The sequence below is a fragment of the Rhipicephalus sanguineus genome, chromosome 7 (genome assembly GCF_013339695.2).
Source record: "Rhipicephalus sanguineus isolate Rsan-2018 chromosome 7, BIME_Rsan_1.4, whole genome shotgun sequence".
Lineage (NCBI taxonomy): Eukaryota > Metazoa > Arthropoda > Arachnida > Ixodida > Ixodidae > Rhipicephalus > Rhipicephalus sanguineus.
The window spans coordinates 138,228,992-138,250,513 of record NC_051182.1 but is presented as its reverse complement, the minus strand read 5'-3'; the positions used below and the strand labels follow the sequence as shown (position 1 = coordinate 138,250,513).

The 21,522-nt window shown below is 45.3% G+C and overlaps 1 protein-coding gene and 1 long non-coding RNA gene across 2 annotated transcripts; both read right to left on the bottom strand.

Annotated features, from left to right (window-relative positions):
* Positions 1-1,953: 1,953 nt before the first annotated feature.
* Positions 1,954-5,385, bottom strand: LOC119400065 (uncharacterized). Its single transcript, XR_005185007.2, has 3 exons — positions 5,162-5,385; positions 3,203-3,358; positions 1,954-2,203 (listed from the first exon to the last, which is right to left on the bottom strand). It is a non-coding gene; the product is annotated as an uncharacterized LOC119400065 (long non-coding RNA).
* Positions 5,386-11,368: 5,983 nt separating this feature from the next.
* LOC119399070 (uncharacterized) lies at positions 11,369-12,424 on the bottom strand. Its single transcript, XM_037665887.1, has one exon. The coding sequence runs from the start codon at positions 12,422-12,424 to the stop codon at positions 11,369-11,371; it is 1,056 nt and encodes a 351-aa protein (XP_037521815.1).
* Positions 12,425-21,522: the final 9,098 nt, after the last annotated feature.

Below are 21,522 nucleotides of genomic sequence, written 5' to 3'. Positions count from 1 at the left end.
ACTTTTTCTTCATGGGAAAAATTTATTACTGTGCAACATACCTCTGGGCTATTTGGCTGAGCTAAAGGTGTGGAACAAAGATCAGTCTCGAGCTTTTCCACTCTCGCTGAGGCTTCGTAACATTTTGATCTGCAGAAACCAGCCGCAGATTTAAAAAATAATAATAAAATCGATTAGTGACGTCATGCTGACTGACCGGTAGTGGGGTTCGGCGCGAAGTTCAAAAGTTTGATTTTGAACTTTTTCTTTTTCATTAATCAACTTGCGACTGCGAAAACAAAGATAAAAGGTCCCACTCTTAAGATCCCACTTGTGAAAGGTCCCACTTGTGAAAGATTATGACAATTAAAACATTACAAGCTACTATGCTTCAGAAATAGCCCTAGCTTTCTGTGCCAAGTCTCACAATCACAAAGATTGGCTCTCAATGTATTATGGAGAAAAACACAATGAAGAAAAAAGGATGAGCCGCTGTCCCCATGGTGAAGCCCTCCATCGACATCTTCCTTTATTAGAACACACTGAATAGATCCTAATGATGACAGCACCACTCCTAGTCTTCTACACAGTTGTCAACACAAGATGTTGCTGTTGAGTGAGCACTTACTTGGTACGTTAAATGACATTTGAAGTCGGGATCATGGCGAAATCCAGTCTGGCTAGGAGGGTACATTTGAAATAAAAAAGAGACGCAGACCAGTCCAAACAAAATGTTTATGACGTTTCATCTTCTAAATAAAACAAACCACTTATGATGTATTCATCGTGAACAAGGCTTCCATTCTGGAAGTCCAAACGTCATAAACATTCTGTTTAGACTGGTTGGTGCCCCTTTTTGTTTCATAGTTAAATAAAATTTTAAGCTAATAATTGCAGAGTGTGAAGAGTGAAATTATTTCATTTGAGACAGTCAAGATTTCAGTCTTACTCAAGAGGAAGGAATGGAATGCACACACACACTGGGTGTCTGTGCTTGTTTTGCATACTTTTAGTTCCCTTTAAAGGGCCCCTGACACCAAAATCAAAACCTTGAGATGTTTGTGTTGTTTGATTGTCCAGCACACGTGGGCACTTCTGGCCGATTATTAGTGGCAAACGTTACCGTCAAGATATTTTAATTTGGTTTTAAAGTAAGTGAGAGTGCTCATCCGAGTTGGCAACACTTCGCGACATATCCACTAATATGACGTAGATGAAGGCCCCATGTGACGTTCCACAAGAAAAGCCAGTACTGTTGACGTCGCAAAAGATGGGCAGGTCACACACAATACCACAACTGGCACCCGACCAAGGCTATTGTTTCTCGTCCCTCTCCCTCAGTTGTCGGGCTGCTCACAGGTTGGTTTTGGCTGCTTAAGCCAGGAATGCTTTAAATTTTCCTGAGGGGACACGCACTTAACCGGCTTAACTCATACCGAAGCACCCACATCGTTTCATACTTTATCGCGCACGGGGCCCCCAATTTGAAAACTGCGCTATCAATGTCACCAAACCTTTAGCACACAATGTCTTAGGTGCTTCCCCGCTGTGGGGCAGTAGTTTCTTATGACTTGAGGCGGGTGTTTCAAAATGAAGCTAAAAGTGGCCAGAATTACCGACACTAGCATTAATTATACGATATGTCAGAGCGCTTATGCCTCACTCAATTTCAGCATCGCCAGACACAAGGCTACAAGTTACAGTAAAAAAAAGTCACAAACTAAAATTTCACCTGTCAGGGGTCCTTTAACCTTTCACATCCTTTTATGCTGTTTCAACACCGGTGCATTTCTCCTTCACACGCAGGGAGTGAGCATGCATACTTTGGTCATTGAAGCATAAATCAAAGAAAAGTAATACATAATAGAAAGAGAAGAGAGCTGGGCTGCTGGGAGAGAAGCATGAAGTCTACCTCCAAGCAACAACAAAGATTCATCTGTGTGTGTATGGCAGCTCGCATGAGATGACAAAAAGTACATGGTTTAAAAACTTTACTTTGAACTTTATGGCTAGTTTTTTGGCGGAGCCAGCATTCCAAGAGCTATGCTCATTGAGATGAGGAAGAGCAGCCTATGGCCAAGTGATGTCGGGCCACTTCTTGTGTCTTTTGAAATAGCTAAAAGCACCAGCAAAGCATACTTAAACGCAGCTCGTCAGCCCCTGCGTTCTCCATGGGGTCGGATCCCCTCCACAGGGGTTATGACTGTACTTGCAGCACGGGCACCTGCACAAATAAAGGTTGTATATTGCACACTATAGTACAGCTGAAAACCCTATTGCATTCATTCTCATAAATGTGAATCACAAAAACTGTTCATTAGTTTAAAGGGACACTAAAGAGAAACAATGAATCGGTTTAGATCGATAAATTGTGCTCTGAGAACTCTAATGTCATTAATTTCGCCATCATAGGTTTATTAATAGAGGAGAAAATCAAGTTCAAAGTTTCGTTTTTTAAATTTCGTGCCAAAATCTCCCCACGTGACGTAACGGATTTTAAAGTGTATTTATGGTATTTTGGTACCATTGGCTCAACAAAATTACCCCAGACTTGGTATGTTCAGTCTATGGCACCCTCAGAGGACAATGTACTTCATTTTTACCGATTAAGATCTACGTAGTCCCTAGTAGGCGCCGTCACGGCAAATGGTGCGGAAACTTCAAGGTGGCGTCACCACCCACATTTTGTTTTTGCGTGTTTTCTCACAGCAAGCGTGGTGTTTTTGGTATTGCGAAAGAGTAGTTTACTAATATGAGAAAAATCGTTTTGCTCTTTAGTGTCCCTATAACTCTAGGCTGAGAAGGTAACAGGGTTTGTACAGGTTTCGATAGCCCAATTCCAAGGGACTTTAAAATCACTACTGAAGGTTTCTCAAGGATGTAAAGCAGCATCCCAAGTAGAAGCTTTTTGCAATAACAATGTTTCCAAATGAATATCGTTAGCTTTACAGATTAAGAATACAAAATTGTGTCTGGCTCACACACAGCACTTTATTAAAGCTTTGGCTGCATAAGGACAGTGGACATTGTTTGAGCTAGAAGATATATAGTTTCACTTTGTGTGCTACTTGCTTGACAGAGTTAAGATATAGAGGAGAAAAAAAAATTCTTCGAGCGTGCACTCTAACGCTTTAGCCCTAGAGCATTAGTTTGATGAGGCTGGCGCTCCACTGTGCCCATGCATGGAGCAATGGACTCAGCAGTCAGTAGCGTTCTTACGTACCGGATGGTGCTAGAGGCGGCGGTGGCTGGTTTTGTGGCACTAATAGTTTCCTTGCAACTTTCTGGCTTGGCCTGCTCGCACAATCACTTCGTTCGTTCTCCACGTATATGTTCGCCCGTCATTGCTTCACGTAATGGTCTTTCTGGCTTGCATCACCTGGACATAGGCGACAAGGGAGCCTCATGTCAGAGCCACCCTCACGTACTTTTCACCTGTGCAGCAATTAGATTAATCACGAGAGCAATGGCCTGGTAGCTTTTGGTTATTGTTATATGTTACAATTTTAGATTTCAAAGAGCCAAAAAATCCGCTTCTCGATTTTACAAACTTCCTGATTTAATGAAATAATTCAAGTGTCCTCATGACTTCGTTAGATCGAGTTTTAACTGAATACCGTAAAATCCGGAGCAAGCACCACTCCCATAAAAACATAATCGGACAAGATTTGAAGGGGGGCCCTTGCTCGGTCACGGATCAAAATTCAATATGGAGGTAGAAGAGCCGCACGTGCTTCCAATGAAATGCGTTTTTGAATGAGCATGCATTCGCTGTCGTTATTAGCCCTTGTCAAGCGAATAAAAACACTGAATGAAGCAGTGTAAAGGGCGGGAGGCAGGGGGGATCACTGGCTCGGTCCCATTTGCAGATATTTCAAATATCCGAAAAAAAGGAGGGGGCGCTTGCTCGGGATTTTACGGTAGGTAGGCAGAAGAAATTTTTCAACATCAAGTATGGATGGTGAAGGTAAAACTTAATTACATTCTCAATAGGCCTTGGTTGTGCTTTGAGCCAAGTGTCGATAACACCATGTGTAGGCTAGTACCTTCGGACTATTATGAAAGGATGGTGCATTATGGACAGTACCGCTACTGCACCAGAGTGGCAGCTGCACCCTTGCATGTTGCTGTAATCCTATATTCGGGGGACACAGAAAGCATGTTTGCCATGTTGTTGTAGCATATAGCAGACAGCAGAGCAGTCTAGCCTACGACATGTTCATTCAATAAGCAAGTTTGACTGGTGTGAGTGACAAGCAATGTTACACAAGGGTCTTCCAGGAAGCGTAAGGCTGCTAGACTGTGCACCCATTGGCCTTTTGCAAAGTTGGTTGCTTGAGCTAACCTCATTCTTGCTGTTCATGCCTTAAATAAAGATGCATATATCCTGCTGTATATAGTCATACCTTTTTCATTTACATTGGTTTTTTATTGCAACTACTTTAAATGTATCACTCTCACAATCCTTATAAGCATTACATGGCGCATAATCTTACTGAAGGCCAGCTAAGCAGGCACATGAGATACGGTGTACAAAAAAAGAGTGAACGCTTCTCGTCTTTCATTTTATATTTTCCGTCAGTACGCTTACAATTCAGCTTACAATTCGTAGAAGGCTCTTTACAAACCAACACTAAATGCGAGCGCACTAAACACGTTAAGTGCTGTCTGGTGAACTGTGGCACTTGTATCAAACTAGCGAACGAAGAGCGCCTGCTTCCTCTTGCAAGCAGTTGCAATCCCTTGGAAACATGGAGCGCGATGACACTTCATAATGCAAGCAAATCCGACATTCAAACCTGAACACTTGTGGCAATCAGGCTTCTTTTATGCGCGAAGAAACTGTTCCTATTAGTTGATGAGATAATAATAGTAGCAGTTATCAATTACGCAAAGCCGAACATTGGGCGAGTTGGTGCAAGTTAACCATGTCGAACTGTAGCGGCTGTAGTGCATGAAAACACACGATCGGTTCCTTCGCAGAAAACTTTTTTCTGCTCGCGCAGCGATCGCGGATGAGCCTCTTGTGCCGCAGTTCGAAATGTTTATCACGCTCCGTATCCACAACGTAAGAACGGCAGCATAGCTATATGATCACGCTCTCTGATATGTAAATGTAACAGGTACGCCGACATTTCAGACTAGCGGAGCACAACTCGAAATAACAGAGATCGCTACTTACTTGTCGTGGCAAGGCAGCGCATTGCAGCACCTTCGCTCTGTTTCGCCCTCGACGTCCGTCAATCAAGCAAAGGCAGTACTAGACGTTCTCTGAGGCAGTCACGACGAAGTCGCTACGGGACACCGGTTCACGGACTACGTTGTCCAGTGGTTGTCAAGACGAAAGCTGCATGTGCTGCATGACTCGCGGTCTGCTCGCGGTCATCGTCGTTGGCGCAGAGACAAGTGACGTACGTACGCGCTCAGCCGACACCGACACCGGTCACACCGGTCGGCGAAGCGGCGTTCCAGAAAGCTCCGCGCTCCGCCAAGATGTGACGGCGCCACCATCGAAAATCCCTAGAGATTCTCTCCCTAGGTACCTAGCCGTCGAACACAAAAGGATTTTGTACGTTTTTGGCAACGGCAGCGGCGCGCTATTGGCTGCGCGCACACAGGGACGCCGCTGCGGTGCTGCGGAGTTCCGCCTAGCAACACGAGCGTTTCTTTTCTCACAGACTCCATCCGGGTAACTTCGATCTGGGGATATTTTCCCCGTTTGCTTCTTGAAGATCTCCCTATGTCTGGGTACTACCTAGGAACACGTGCAATGCTCTTTTTATCCCTAGGAGAGCTTTGCGGGTTGGCGCGCGAGGTTTTTGTTGCTGACGTTGGTGGCGGACGGCGCGTCCGTGCTCGCCGGGTGTGTATGATCCCATGTAGCCCTGCCATAAGTGTTCTGTGGCCCTGCCGCGCTATGGTAGCCACCATAGTCGCGCTGTCACTTACCGTCCGCCCTTGTCTTTAATCCCGTCGAACGCCTCGAGATGCGTTTTCTTTGCCATTATCAGTGTAGCTGAGAATATTGTGCGTTTTTGGAAGTTGGCATGAACGAAAGCACTTCGCTAATCGTTATACCGGTGTCACAGGGGCAATTGATCGCGATCACGACCGATCGGGATTGGGCTCGATCCGGATCAGGTGTACCTACACGGTCATTTTTAATTGTTTAATTGCGATCTGCGCATCGATATCTAGCTCCTAGATCGCGATTTGACTGATGTCTGCGCCAAACTCGATCCGGATTAGTCTGGACCGAGCAGCAGAAATGATTGATGATCGCGATCAAGAAATCCGGTCCGGGTCAACCTTGACTGCGATCAAAAGTGCCTGCGTGTCACCGGTATTACTTGCAATAGCTATTCTGCCCGCGCATGTGATTGAGTTTTAATATAGCTGATGCTAAAAGTCTAGGGCACGTGCACTCAAAGTAATGAAAGTGTCCATGCTTCTATAAAAAAAGAGCCGAGCAGGATCCTTAGACGTCAGGTGGTAATAAGAAATAATTGCAACTGCTGGTTACATCACATTGCTAGTGTTCAATATTTGGACATACAATGACAAGGATACGTCTACATGGCGAGTAAATAAAGAGAAGCGAAATGTTTTGAGAAGCAGCATGACTGCTTTCATTCATGTTGTCGCACGGGTGTATCAGTGGTGTGAATGCACCTGCAACTTTGTTTCTACAGTTGGTGGTTGGTAAAGGGTGCACCTTTTTAGGACAAGTTTTCCTTTGGTCATGAGACTTTATAACTGGCTTAATGCAAAATGTGAAGTTAAATGCACCATTATTAGATTAGATGGTACATTTAACTTCTAGATGGGTGACACACTTCTATAGGCATGGGATACTTCATTTGGTTCAGTTCAGCCCAGCACTGTAACTTTCACCATTCCACGAATGCACCCCTTCAATTGCTACTGCAGTTTCTTCTACCTACAACTGCCATTTGCAGACTAGAGCAGATGCACACAACCAACATTTGTAGCTGCAAATGCTTGCTCCTTTGTTATACTGAAATTAGTTTTTTTTTTTCATGTGTTGCTCTTGTACTTGACATCAAAACAACAGAAATGGGAATGTCACTTGTGTTGTTTGGTTTGTTTCCTGACTGAGAACCTGTGACCTTTGACTATTGTGTTGCTTCATCCCTTGACCTTTGCTTTTGCGATGCTCTGTCGCAAGAGTGTACGTGCCTGTCTGTTGCCGATTCCACATATGCTGCTTTAATGGTTCACAAAGTGACACAGATGAATGGTTTACCGTGTACTTTCAGCATTTTTTTTACGTTCACACAAGTGGAAAAATGTAGCTGTTTTCAAATTTCAGCTGCCCACCTACCAACAAAGCCACATATACCTGTACCCTCTAAACAAGGAAGTGTGACGTTTCAGTTAATAAGGCAAGGACCAATTTTAATGGAGTGTGGAAATTTTTTTCTCACCATGTCTCCTTTCTTGTCGATTTCTCTTGTCATAAATGCTTGCATCTTAGCTGTTCTCATTATGTGTGCTTACTGGTATGAAGTTTATTTTGTGCCATTTAGAGCTGTTTTCACTGAATTTCACCCGTTTTAAGACAGTTGCTAATATTTTCCTGTGATAGCCAGCCCGAATGAGATGTAGGAAACCATGCAGGACATGTGGTTCTTTTTCATTTGACACTGCAGTGAGCTTCGACAGCTTTTGGGAACCCGACAGCGGTGACTGCAATAACGATTTGTGTGCACGAGGATCACCATTTGTTTTTGACTGCCTGCACGGGAAGGTAGGACGTAGTATATGATGTCACAAACACAGGGTGGTACGCATTCAAAGGTGTAATACGGGTCTCGCTAAAGAATGTTTAACCCTTTGAAGTGCAAAGCATGAGTTGGCAGTAAGCATTCCATCTTCGTCGTCTCTGTGTACCCTGTCCTCTTCGTGCTGCACCACCTTAATGAAAAATTTTGGCCGCTGTTCAGCCGCACATTAAAAAACATGCCCGACAAGCAATTTTTGATCAACAATGGGAAGGATATAATTACAGAGCTCGTGCAGAAGTACAAGGAATCGATCGAAAAAAAAAAAAAGATCGGACACAGTGTCACTGACAAAGTACTTCAGAAAAGCACCCTTTTAGTGCGAGGAGTGAGGTAAGGAGGCACGAAGGTTGCTCTAGTGCTACCTTAACTCAAGAGAGCACCAAGGAAGGCCTCAGTGAGGGAACCTTGGTAAGAAGTGTTATAGAATACATGGCAAGGCGTCCTGAAGCAGTTATGGCCTCCTCGCTGAGGCAAGGAGCATTTCAGAATACGGGCCTTACTTCAACATTAAAGGCTTGCTAATCTGAAACACTGAATCAGTTTTTATTGATAAAGTAATCAAGGACTTTTACTCGCCTTGGTTTCATGGCAGTATGTTATTAAGAGGGAAAAGAATGGTACAAATTGCTTTTTTTAACTTTGCACCAAAAACTATAAGTTCTTCAGTGTTCTCAAAACCATGTGGCCTGAATAGAAATTGCCACGAGCTCATAAATTATCTTGTTTTAGTGGTGTAACAAGTGATGCACTCATTCAGTTTACCATTAATATTGCCATGCTTATCTTTCACTGCATGCATTTCGGTCTTTCCTATAGAGTTACCTGGTAGCTGTTTCGATGCCATCACCTTTTTCACTGCTCTTTGATATCATAATTCCATATGTCACTGGGCTTATATTTATTGATAGCTTTAATAGCTAAGCAAATTCTATTTATCTATGCCCACCCACTTATCTGTTGTTGTTTCTTTATCCAGTCTTTTGTGGTTCAAGAGATGTTGCTTCTTGCATTGATGCTTTACCTCCAACTTCGACTACAGATTCAGAAATTGGTCTAGTTGTGGTTTCCTCTATGTCTTTTGTTTCTTCTTGTTCTAAGGTGTCGTATTTGTTTTCTAGGGGAATTCTAAAGTATTCTGTTTTTTTCCTGGCTATACCTGGGTTGGCCTGTGCATTAGTGGTTATTTTTTTTGTGTGTTCTTCAAACTGGGGGCAAGGATTGCACTCACTAGCCTATGATCGCTGCATTTTACATATCTATACCCTGTAGCTATCAGATGAATGAGATCACTAAGACATTTAAACACTTTTTTTTTTCAACGATCAAGTGACTGGGACGAACTACCACCAGTCCACAAAGAGAATGAGAACTATGTATCTTGAACTGTAATACACCTGTATGGTTCCATGTCGTACATTTGTTTATGATGTTGGTGCATGTGAATGATATGTTTTTATTGATCATTATTGTGTATTCGTTAGCCTTGTGCTTCATGTGTTTATTAAACCAACTATTTTTTTTCTATGTTCATTACTTATTTACACACACACAACACACATGCACACACATCCAGATATACCTAACAGAATGGCTGATTGGGTGAGTTGGCAATTCATGATACTTGAAATATGAGGGCGTTACTACACAGGAACTTAAGTATCATATATAACTACTTCTGTTCATTTGCCCTGCTGTTCTGGGCTCAAGGCCTGCAGTAAACAACAGATAAACAGATAAAACAAAACTTCTACTCCATTTTGTGATGTGTTTATATCTGCTTACCTATTGCGAAGCAAGTTTTTACGAACTCACTGGAAAGGTAAAGAGCATGCTTGATACTGGCTGTTGGGTGTGTGCCCAATTCTTGCAGATTTATATGTTGCGTTCCCCAAAGCAACTCTGCCTACGCAAAGCCCCAAACCTTGCTTGTGCTTGTCTGTAATGTCGTTTGGGTTTTTCAGTACTCCCTGCAAGTCTGCATGGGCAACTTTTACGTTACACTAATATGAAAAATATAAAAGTCCTAGTTAGAGCATGTGGTGACAGCATCATGGTGTCAAATAATTTGCAATACCGATGCCACTTGTCCATTAAAATTTGTGCATGCTAATAAATGCATCAAAAAGTGTGTGATCATGCAGGGTGGTCATTTCAACACCTGTGGTAGGGCAAGTGATTTATAACTTTTACAAACCTTTACGAGTCGTGTGTGGCATGCAGCATGACATTCAGAGTTTTTTCGCACTTTTCCTTATTTCTTACTTTTTTTTTGCATTGCGCATAAAAAAATGGGACGAGCCAGTCAATTTTTATCCTTCCTGAATCTTTGACCGTAAGCTGCATTAAAATCGAATAATTTGCAGGAAAACTACAGCCCAATGAAACAGGTCAGTTCTAAAAGAATGACCATGCACATTTGAATACATGTCTAGCTGGCATGATTTCACTGCCACGGCAATAGCAGCTTTGCTGGATGCATTAGGCAGCGTTTTGAGAATATGACAACGATTGCCTCACTCAGCCTTTTCAGACAAGCGGTGAAAAACATAATACCGGTGTCACACAACCCCTTTCGATCACAATCGGGCCTGATCCACATCGAATTTCTTGATCATGATTGGGTCTTTTACTCAAGCTGAAGAAGGCGGCCATCGCTGTTCAAAAATTTAATACCCATAGGGCTCAAACGCGATGTAAAGGCGGTGTCTAGCGTTACGCCCAGACGTAACGATTAACAGTTGCTGAAGTACCGTCCAGTGTGTCGCTCACGGAGCGCACTTGACTCTCACTTCGCCAGCATACGTGGATTGTCACTCGGGGAGACTACCCACATGCAAAAAGTTCGTCGTCTACAAGATCGACATCTTCAGAAATTGCGAGGCCCTTTAACTAAAGCAGGGGGCAATCTCGAAGCGTTCGATGGGTGTAAAAACTGGAACGGACGGAAAGTAAACACACCTCGGCCGCAGATCACCATCCGCGCGCGCACAAACTTCGTATTCGTAGACAAGTTTAACACGCGCCATCAACAAACAGCCAACTGGCTGGGTTGGCTGGGTCTCTTAGGGATAAACAGTTGCCTAGGTAGTACCCAGACGTAGAGGGATTTTCGAGGAGCAAGCGGACGAAAAGTCTCCAGATCTCAAGTTACCCGGATGGAGTCTGTGAGAAAAGAAACGCTCGTCCTAGCAACGGCCGCGCCGCGCTCTCCTACTCGGGGTGCCTTCCGCGGGAATTTTAAACGGTGAACGCGGCCGCTGGGCCCCGTAGAATTTTCGTCGCCGCTTGTGAAGTGCTACTGCTCTCGCGTTGACCGAATACGCCGCCGTCGCCGTATGGTTCGACTGTGCTTTGTGCATTTTGTTTTGTTATAACGGTGAACACGTTCGCCCATGAACATTTGTGTTGTCGCCACTGTCTTTTGTGCCTTGGCGCTGCAGCAAGACGCGATTGGCCGTTGTGTTCCACTGTGCGTTTCTTCTTTTTAAAGACGATAGTCTTTCTTGGGGAACTTACCGTTGTCAGAAGGGAAGGGGAGCTTGGCACTCGAAAGCACCATGTCCCAGAGTTTATAACACTCATCAACCCCTCATCATCCAGTACGTCCGCTCCGGTAAGGGTCCCGCCCTGGGTTGCAGAGCGGGATTTTTTTGTTTTGAGCGAACGGTCCTACCCGGACAAGGGTGCCGCGTCTGCTCAGCGCGAAGCGCCGAACAGACACGACATCTCTCGCGGCCTCCGGTCGAGTGTTCGCCCCCGCACAGCTTACATTTTGGGGTACAGCTATGGTCTTCCTTGGGGTTCGCGAGCCCGCAGGCCAGGCACGTCTTGATTGTGGGTGTCGGGCACACGTCCTTACGGTGTCCCACTCGGCCGCACTGGTGGCAAACGTCGATCTGTTTCCTGTAGAGGTGGCAAGGTATCAGGGTGACTCCGTATCGGACGAAGTTCGGTACCTTGGGTCCCTGGAACACCACGATCGCGGAGGTCGTGCTGCCGATCCTCTTTGCGCCCACTGCTAGTGGGTTCCTCTCGTTGACAATATTTCTATCGAGCTCTTCGGCGTTCGCGTCGGTGGGGATGCCTTTGATGACGCCTTTTACGGTGTCGTGAGGTGCCGTGCGATATGCGCTGACTTCGTAGAGTTTGCCTTGAATAGAGATTTCATGGATTGTAGCGTACCTTGCTGCGTTGTTTTCGTTCGGTGTACTGACGACCATAATATTCTGTTGCGTGTTGGGGCAGATGGTGTCCGCCGCGCTTTCCTCGCTCGTGATCTTGGCCGCGGCGAGTATGGCCGTGGCGACGGTGGTGGTGCCGGTCTTGACGATGTCCAGTCCCCCTCTGGGTCTGACGACTATCTTGCTCTCTTCCAGCGGCATGGCTGGCATGCGTGCGGCCTTGATGACCGAGGCTCTCACGTTTTTGTTGAATTTCGATTTCGGGCTTGCTTGACTCCCGCCGGATCCGTCGGGCATGCCACTGGCGGGGGCCCGCCGGCGCAGCCTCGACATACGCTCCCCCGCGAGCGTCCATCCGGCCTCGTTGTGGTACTCCTCTGGTGTTATTTCTTCTCCTTGAACTTGAACGCGCATTTCGTTGTCCACGATCACTGTTGTCCGAGCGGACGCCTCCATCTCAGAGCTGACGAGCGGCCGCCACCGAGCAGTACGGCAGACGGCGACGGCGCGACTGACTGCGCTGTCGGTGCAGCCTGTGGGTGTTGTGCGGCCTTCGGTTTTTCGCGAGTGGCAGCTTTCAAGCCTCGTTTGGAAGCGAGGATACTATTGTCATCATGCAAGCTGCGGTGAGCAGACTGTGTGCGATGTTGTGGCGGAGGTAATCGTGCACGCCGGGATGCGTAACAAGTGGGTTCACTTCCCGAGGACGCCGGATGAAAAGGAGGCCTTCAATGTTTCCTACGGCTGCCGGCGTCATCGGATGCGTGAACGGCAGCGTTGCCGTCATCATTGCACCGAAGGGCGACCATCACAAGGCGGCATTTTATCCCCGCAAAGGACATTCTGCCCACATCGTCATGCTAGTAAGTATCGGTCTTCCCATCCTTTCGAGCGCATGTCCGCGTAGCGAAATGTGGCTCACAGTGGTTCACGCTTTCGTCAGATCTGCGACGCAGACATCGGAATCCTGCCGTGAACCACTGCAGACTACGACGCCCACGTCTGGCGGACAACGCGGCTGCGTGAGCGCATCGAAGGGACCCGGATTGCCGCGGCCGTACCTTCTGGCCTCTAGGTGAGCAGAACAAAAAGTTGGGATATTCACAGTTTGAGCTAACGGAATATTTGCTCGCGCTATGGTTAATGCCCTGTGCGATTAGCTCCAGGTACTTGGTAACTGTGACAACTGACAGGATGTCGATCGCTGCATGTGTGCCATCTTGCAGCTATCGGTTATCCGCTCCATAATATCGACAAATGACTCACATTGTCCTGACAACCTATTTGTAGTAGTCATGCTTCGCATAGTACGGGTAAGTCAGACTGGTGAGGTGTATAGCATTAGATCATGTAGATCATTCTATCATTGCTATCTTTGTGTGGCTCAGCCTTGTGGATCCCTTACATTGAAGTAGTATTTACAACACACCACTTGTATTTGTGCAGGTGACCGAGTCACAGAGGCTACAAACCAGGACCATGGCTCCTGACACCTCTCCAAGGCTGTCCTCTCAGAAACAGTGTTAAATAGGCAAGTGCTACACCGCACATGCTGCAGTGCAGTCTGTAATGAAGCTTTGTATTGGGCTAATGAAGAGCTGCTTTCGCTGCGTTCAGCAGTGCTGTACCCTCCATTAAGAATCAGAATGTGCATCTCACATTGCTGCACATGTGTAGGTGTCGCACTTGCCTTTGCATTTCAGGAAGGTGACAAATTGTTCATGATTTCAGCGATGAACTACAATAGTGAGCACAGCAGTGTGTCAGTGTATACCCCAACCACTGCATAGACAAGGAAGGTATCACACTCACATGTATTCCTGGACAAGCGTCCGCATAGGTAATCCACTATTTGGCTAACTGCAACACTGACAACAGCACTAGGCAAGTTTCATTTCAGTGAGAAAACATGTGCCTAAGAGACGTAACAATAATATGGGGTTTTCCGTGCCAAAACCATGATACAGTTGTGAGCCAACTCTGCCGTGGAGGACTGAATTTATCTGACCAACTGTGGCTCTTTAACGTGAATCTCAATGCAAGTACAGCAGTGATCCTGCATGTTACCCTCATGGAGATGTGTTCGCTGGTCAGCAGGAACCGACCATGTGGTGAATGAAGTTCAGCAGCGCGATTCTTACCTGCTAAGATGTACCTAACAAGTAGAAGAAAACGTTTCGACGTAAATTTCCTGGTAATAATAATCTGCTGGGTTTCATCATATGCTGGCATTTCAAGTACCTTTTTTTATTCAGAAGTGTGCTCATTGTGAATGCAGAAGAATGTGAAAGAATATGTAAGCAGTCCTCTTCAAGACAGAACCTTGTAAAAAAAGAATTTATTCGTGTTCACACCGAACTGCAAAGATGGCATATACTTTCTGTAAATAAAACGTACATTGTGAAACTGCAGTGTCATGTTTTTAAAGCATTACTGACATTATTACATGCACAAGTTACAAGAAACATCATGCTGAAGGAAGCACAGTGTCACATGTACTGCTTGGGTAATTAATGACTACTACAATGCAAATATAGATGACATCAGCATGCCTTTCTACTATGGACACGTTACGTTGCTAAAAGCGTTATATGCGTTTCAAGGAGCACCTTTGTGGTCGCGTGTGGCAGGGACCTGTCTGCGCACCTCAAATTTTCGGTTTAAGTTCGGGCACATGTTGTCTCTGTTTTATTGCTGCGTCCCATTCCTACCGCATGATGAAAAAAAAGAGGGACACATGAAATGTGCACAGTATACGAATCACAAGGTACGTGGGCAACTGTGTGCACAGCTAGGCATTTCAGATATATTACAGAGTAGTATAGTACCCCTAACAAGATGGTTGATTTGTCCATGTTATAAGAAAGGACAGTTGCATAACAATGGTATTACATGAAGCAGCAAGACAAACCAATGATACAGTGTTCAAAACACGCCTGTGCAAGTGACAGGATGCTTTCCGAATAGCAATAGCAAAGCTTTTTCTTACAGTATAGCGCCAACATACGTAAATGTAAAATGCATGTTGCAATGTAACTGGCCTAATTTGCAAAAAAAGAGTATATGCTTGGTTTTCGAGGGACATAACTTTGCAAAAGGATTGATAGCTTGTGACCCACGCAAAAGTCAACTGCAGTTTCAAAAAGCACTGTGTGATTATTTTGTTCAGTGATAAAGCACCTCCTGTGAGTGGCAAACAGCATATCATCCTTTAGTGCAACTTGTAAACACACTTGTGTCATATACATTCCTACTTCAAGTGACATCATGAAACTACAGTCTTTTGGTGTACAGTCAAGCATGGTCTGCATATCATTTCAGATAGCTGACTAGCATATGCCAAAAAACTTATGAAGAGCAAGCACTGCCACGAAATCTTGCAGTGTCAGTTTTACTGGAGAGAAAGGCTATGCTTACAGGCTTGCCGCATGAAATGACGCCACATGATATGTGTTGTGTGCATCATTTCAGAAGGCTGACGATCACATGTCAAAGCAACTTGTGCAGACGTGCTCACACTTCCCCAAGAAAGAGGAGTATCGATTTAAAAACACTTACGCACTACACTTTTCACACCAAAAAGATGACACGCAAGTAAAGAAACGCGAAACAAAGAACAGAAAAATGAAGACAAGTTAAAACGGCAAGAAAGTCTTAATGTTCATGGCCGACGAGGTGGCTACAGCAGCAGTGAAGACTGGGGAACTCCAGGCCCACTGGCAGCCTAGGAGATGTTAGAGGGTGCCTGCGATGCATTAGGTAGCCGAACGCATGCCCCTCACTCCATCGACAAGCTCCGGATGCTGCAGCTAGAGAAATTCACATAATGTACTACAGGCCACTTAATGCAAGAACACACAGGAAACCAAACTAATGCTCCATCGGTTTCATTCGGATAGGCAGCGATGACAAGGAATTGTCATTGAGCTGAAGAAAAAATCCAACCATTCTTTGTTATTATACGTTTAACCAGGGCCCAACCACAAGAAGTCAAATATATTTGAAGAGTTGGTTTCACTTATTTTTGTTCCATGAAAATGTGACCCCCAATTGACTCCGCTTCTTCCTAACCTCGGTACAAGCACTTTAAGTAGCATCGTTAAAATCCCCACACTTGAGCCTCCTTTACGTGGAAAAAAAAAAAAACTTCGGAACTTGGCGAAAAACTCGTAGCACTTCTAGCCACACACACCAAACAGCCCGCCGTTGCTGGAACAGCCTGATAGGTGGCTCCCGTAAATTTTCCCCTCTTTTTTTTTTTTCAGAGTTCTCGCCGCAACGCGGTAAACCAATGCAGCATATATACAGTTCTTTGCCGGTCTACAACAATTATACTTATCAATTATTCGTTATATCATCACAAATGAAACACCGTGGTGTGCATGTTAACACAAATGTTTACGCAACACGTTTCCTTCTGTGCAGGTTCGATTCAGCAGAAATGTAGTACGTAAAATGCACAGGGGAAACAACTGAATGTGCCCGTCCATGTACGCTGTAACTACGCTCGCTCACCGCACATCGTCACGAAATCAAAAGGTGAAGCTTACTAGATATCAGACGATAGAAGTACAGGCTTCCCCAGTTGATAACCGATTTTTTTTTTTTTGGATTACCGTAAGAACCAAAGCAAGTAAGCATAACGCGGTAAACGGCATGCTCGGCATTGGTCACTCACACTGCAGCTAGAATTCCACGTTTTCCTTGCTCTCCGCAGCTTCCGATATGTCCCTCTGCGACCAGAAAATACTCCCCGGTAGTCACGATCACATTCTTTTCGCAGCTTATAGAGTGACAGAACAGGAAAAACACGGCTCGCAGAGACGATCACGTGTTTCTCTCGCAACTGGCCGCCTTTAGCGACTTGGATTGATGAAAAGTGACACCCATGTGGCTACGACCTCTTCACAATACGTTGTGTCTCTGTTGCGTTTTATTCGCATAACGCTTCATTGACCTTAGCATCAGAAAGCTCATATAAAACAAATTTATTTTTCATTACGTACAATTATTCCTTTTGTCACACGTCGCGGACGAAATAAAAGAGTTATACGGCCCCTTTGCGGCCCTCAGCCCAAAAGTCACTGAAGCCCCTAAATTTCCCCCCCGAAAATACCTAAAAAATACTAGGGATTTCCCCAGAATTTTACGTAAAAAACGCCAACTGCCGCACTTGTCTTTCTCGAACAAGCTATGGGCGGCTACGAGCGCTTTTATTGGCTAAATTCGAAAAACGTCGCGGCTTCCGGCGTGGGCGGCGCCTCAAGCGTGACGTAACAGGGAAACGGAATACGGAACACGGAATAAAAGTACATTATACGGCCGCTAAACATCGCCAATGTTAGCGGTGTAAGCATTTTTCAGGTGGCTACCATGTGCTGCCGAGCAAAACTAGCGCCGTGGTGTACCCAGAAATTCCCTAGGTCAGTTGACGAGAGCACGAGAGGCCGAGTTGAAACAAGTTACTTGATGGCATCTTGATGGCGTGTCGTCTTTAAAGATTTTGTGTACCTGTGTCATGCCAGCGCCTCCTTTGGTCATGCTTTGTTGTGTTCCCTCGCGAGTGTTCGCTTAGAAGTGACTGAGATTGCTAAGACTACCAGCAGCTACTCTGCTGTCAGTTTGGATGAAGCGCGAAAGAAAAGGCACACATATACGCATATACTACCACTCATACAGCGCTACGTGTGGGTGTATGTGTGCCTTTTCTGTCCCTGTCTTTCGCGCTGCTCCCTTAAGTTATGTTGAACCAACTAGCCAACAACTTCACTCTTCGAGGTATCAGCGGTGTTCCGATCGTAAGCGCCTGGTATAACTCGGTGCGCTCCAGAATGAGTGATTTGCCTTGTTAAGCTTCACCGCTGCACAGTGGCGTTATGCGAAGAAAACTTAACGTCATGCTGAGCTCTAGCCCTTCGTGGCCGAGAAGGGTTCGCTGCCGCAAAGTGGTTGATTTAAAACATTTACGGCTTCGAAGCAACTTAAAGGAATCAGTCATCTTATGGGACTGTCCGAGACGTGTGAATATTAAAGCTTACAGGTGTATTTTCGATTTGTAATAATGAATATATCGAATATTTCGCGATCTCCTTCGAATCCGATGTGTCCGACGGTCTTGTGAGGTGAAACTTGAGGCACTCGAGAGCGTGCGTTGCGTTAAAATGTCTGTGTATGCCCTGCTTTAATTATGTTACCTCCCCAATGGGCAACCAATAACTTTGGGACGTCTATCGGACCACTTTACTGGACATTACGTACATCCGGCGGATGCACGACAAATACCGTGGGACGTTCAACGGGACGTCCGCAGGACTATATGGCGCAAAGGAATTGAACATCCCGAGTTAATCCCACCGGGCGTCAAAACCGGATATTCGGACGTGCTTGGACGTATGCAAATTCAGTAAAAATCTTACCCGACGTCCAGAAAACGTCCGTGGAATGACCCATATGCTGGACACATTGAGGCTTTTGGTCATTATCACGTGCAGAGCTGGACTTTCTGTGTATTTTTGGCACGAAGGTGCCCAAAAATCCACAGAAAGTACAGCTCTGGACGTGATAATGACCAAAAGCCTCACTATATGACCAAAAGCCTCATTGTAAATACAGCTCAAAAATCGAGACGCAGACAATAGAAGTAAGGACACAAACAAGCGCTTCTTTGTGTCCTTACTTTTCTTCTACACACCACTTATATCCAATTTCCATATTCACATCGGTTTACTACTGAACAAATAATAAATCTGAACATGCAGAGGATGAACACGTACTTCATAAATGACGTTTAGTGTATGGCGCACAAATAATCATGCTTATCAGAAACAATAATTATCCAATGATCTGTAAAAGCGGCTTTATTAATGAATAAAGCGCACCGAATGTGGCACAAAATACGACAGAAGGTGACCGCACAAGGTGAAGCTGATTGACGCAGCAGCAACATAAATTCAAGTTCTGCATGAATGCACTCCAGGTCCCGTCAAAGAAACTGCGCTGGCTTTCACACAAGCTGGCGTGGTCTCGGGCCTCATGTCTTGTACAAACAGCGGTGAAGAAAAGCTGCATACAAGAAGAAGCAAGCAAGCTAGGTATAATTTACAACAAATAACTGAGTATCAAGTCATTCTAAAGACAGATTTCGAATTACAGATGTGCACAAATGCTGTCATGTATTTATTAACGACAATCATAACTACTCACAAAGCGAGGCAACCTGTTGTAGAATCGTTGCACTATTTGTCAGCGACAGGCCGGCATGGTTTGTAAGCAAGCAAGCAAGCAAGCAAGCAAGCAAGCAAACACTCGCTCGCACGCATACACCCATGCATACACCCACCCACACACGAGCTGTAACCCGCAGAAGAACAGATGACCGACCTGGAATAGGGCGAGTAAGTCTGGCTTACGATTCGCAACGGCGCGTCTCCGTATATAGTTTCGCGTTCGATCAAGATTCAACCACCAGCAAGAACTGTCAAAAGTTCTAGCAGTAATGACGAAAAGTCAGGCACACTTAATTTCACTTACCGAAAGAAGTAGGTTATCCGAATAGCTGCTTGCTAGCTGCAACGAAGGTGGCGAGCAGATCAGGCCATTGTTGTAAGGGACCGTCGGCGAAAACACACAGTAGAGCTTGTTTCACGAATCACTGATGGAAAATATGCGGCAAATGGCATGAGCACAGTTACTTCATGCCAGATAACAGCCAGTGAACCGTACAGAAAGCTGGCACGCTACACAAAATGCGAAACGATGACAGCCGAGCTGCTTGCCAACGCAAAACGACGCGACGACGCCAACGGCGTCTCCGCAGTCACCGGTGCACAGCACGATCGCGAAGGCCACGTTTCAACATGAGTACCGCCGAAGCTGATTGCACGGTGCGCCGCATGGTGCGCCGGGTGCGCTGCGTGCGTGCCTGCGTTTTGCCGGTTTTACTACTGTTGTCTGTCGCTGCTGTGCGAGTGTGCTGTTAGAGGCATCGTTGTGAAACAAATTATTTTGGGGGTATGGTTCTGCGTCATTTGTTTGCGTAAAACCGACGGTAACCGCTCTTTGACATGCCGTTTTTGTATATTGGCCTTCTCGAGAAAACATTCGAAGAATCATTGAGATAGTCGTTGTGCACTCGTACTTTCAGACAAAATGTCTGAAAAATGTCTCGAACTAGGCGTTATGAACTTCTTTGGCAAAATAGACTCTGGGTATGCCGTAGCTGTTGAACATGCTAATAAAAAGTACGCAAGCACATTTGAGGGCGAATTAATGCTATATTTAAAAAATGCATATATTTTTGGTCTTCCTCGTAAACTAAGACGTTTTTTAGAGGTTTTGTGTTTCGTGGGAAGAAACTGCAGTCACGTTTACGTATGTGCGTCACCCATTCACCTTTCTCCTAAGCACGTAAATAATCGCGAGAAATGCCACGAATGCAATGCATACATGCTCGCACAATTATCCATGAATTATTTCCTCAATCACATATTTTCCGAAAGATAAAAATCAGCGGCGGTTTCCATATGTTGCAAAATCAGTTTCACGCATTGTCAGATGAACTAGCGTGTAGCGGTTTGCATCCAAACAGCTTTGAAATGTCCGCACGGCCATCTCCTGTCGACGTCCTCTTGATATCCACGCCTGGATTATTGAAAACGTCCACGTGCTATATATTCTTGGCGTCTGTCGGAAGACCTTTTTGGGACATCCAAAACGCGACGTCCGCTGCACGCCCCGTGAACCGCCGTTCTGGGACGCGGACGTTAGGCTCTTCTTCGGACGTCGTCAGGATATTCGTTGTCCATTGGGTCGAGAGTGTTCGCTTGAATTGATACAGATTGCTAAGACTATCAGCAGCGCTAAGAAATCCATCATTTGCGCCAAGGAGATTTTAACCTCCTTGATCTGCGCCATTTATTATTTGACCTGAAATGTAGCAGCTGGTGTTTGAAGTAGACATCCGTAGCGGCGCCTCGTCGCAATTGGCAGCAAGTTCACTATGCGATAACGATTCAGGCCACCTGATTCATGGTATTTTGTAATAATCTCTGTTGCATAATTAAGTTTCTCCATGACACTATGGCTTGGTCTGTTCCCTAATGTAGAGGTTTGCTGCATGCCAATTCGTTTGCGTGGTAGAAGAATTGAAGAAACCTTTGCTATGCACTTGCGCATTTATTAGACGTTTTGGGTGCTGGTACTGTGACTGTAGACTGCGTGGGCGCCTTTTTTTGTAATTAAAGAAGACAAGCATCAGGTAACGTATGTGGCAGTTACGATTTCTCTGCTGGTGGGCTTCGCTGCACAACGAATCGTCAATGCACAGTACCTGCTTTGTGGCATACACAACTGCAATGCCATAAAGCTGACTATAGTGAATCTGTCGTCTTGTAGCACGTATATAATGTAAATTATATATATAGTGCATTGAATACAAGGGCAGTGCAAACATGGCGTAAACAAGCAGGGTACGAGTCAAAAACATGGGCCGTGTGCGCAGCACAGATTTCTTTGCGCTCCACAATGAAGGAATTGCCTTGTAAGTTTTACCGCTA

What these genes read in the sequence shown, in the direction of transcription:
- LOC119399070 (XM_037665887.1), bottom strand. Translation starts at nt 12,424, where the DNA reads ATGGAGGCGTCCGCTCGGACAACAGTGATCGTGGACAACGAAATGCGC.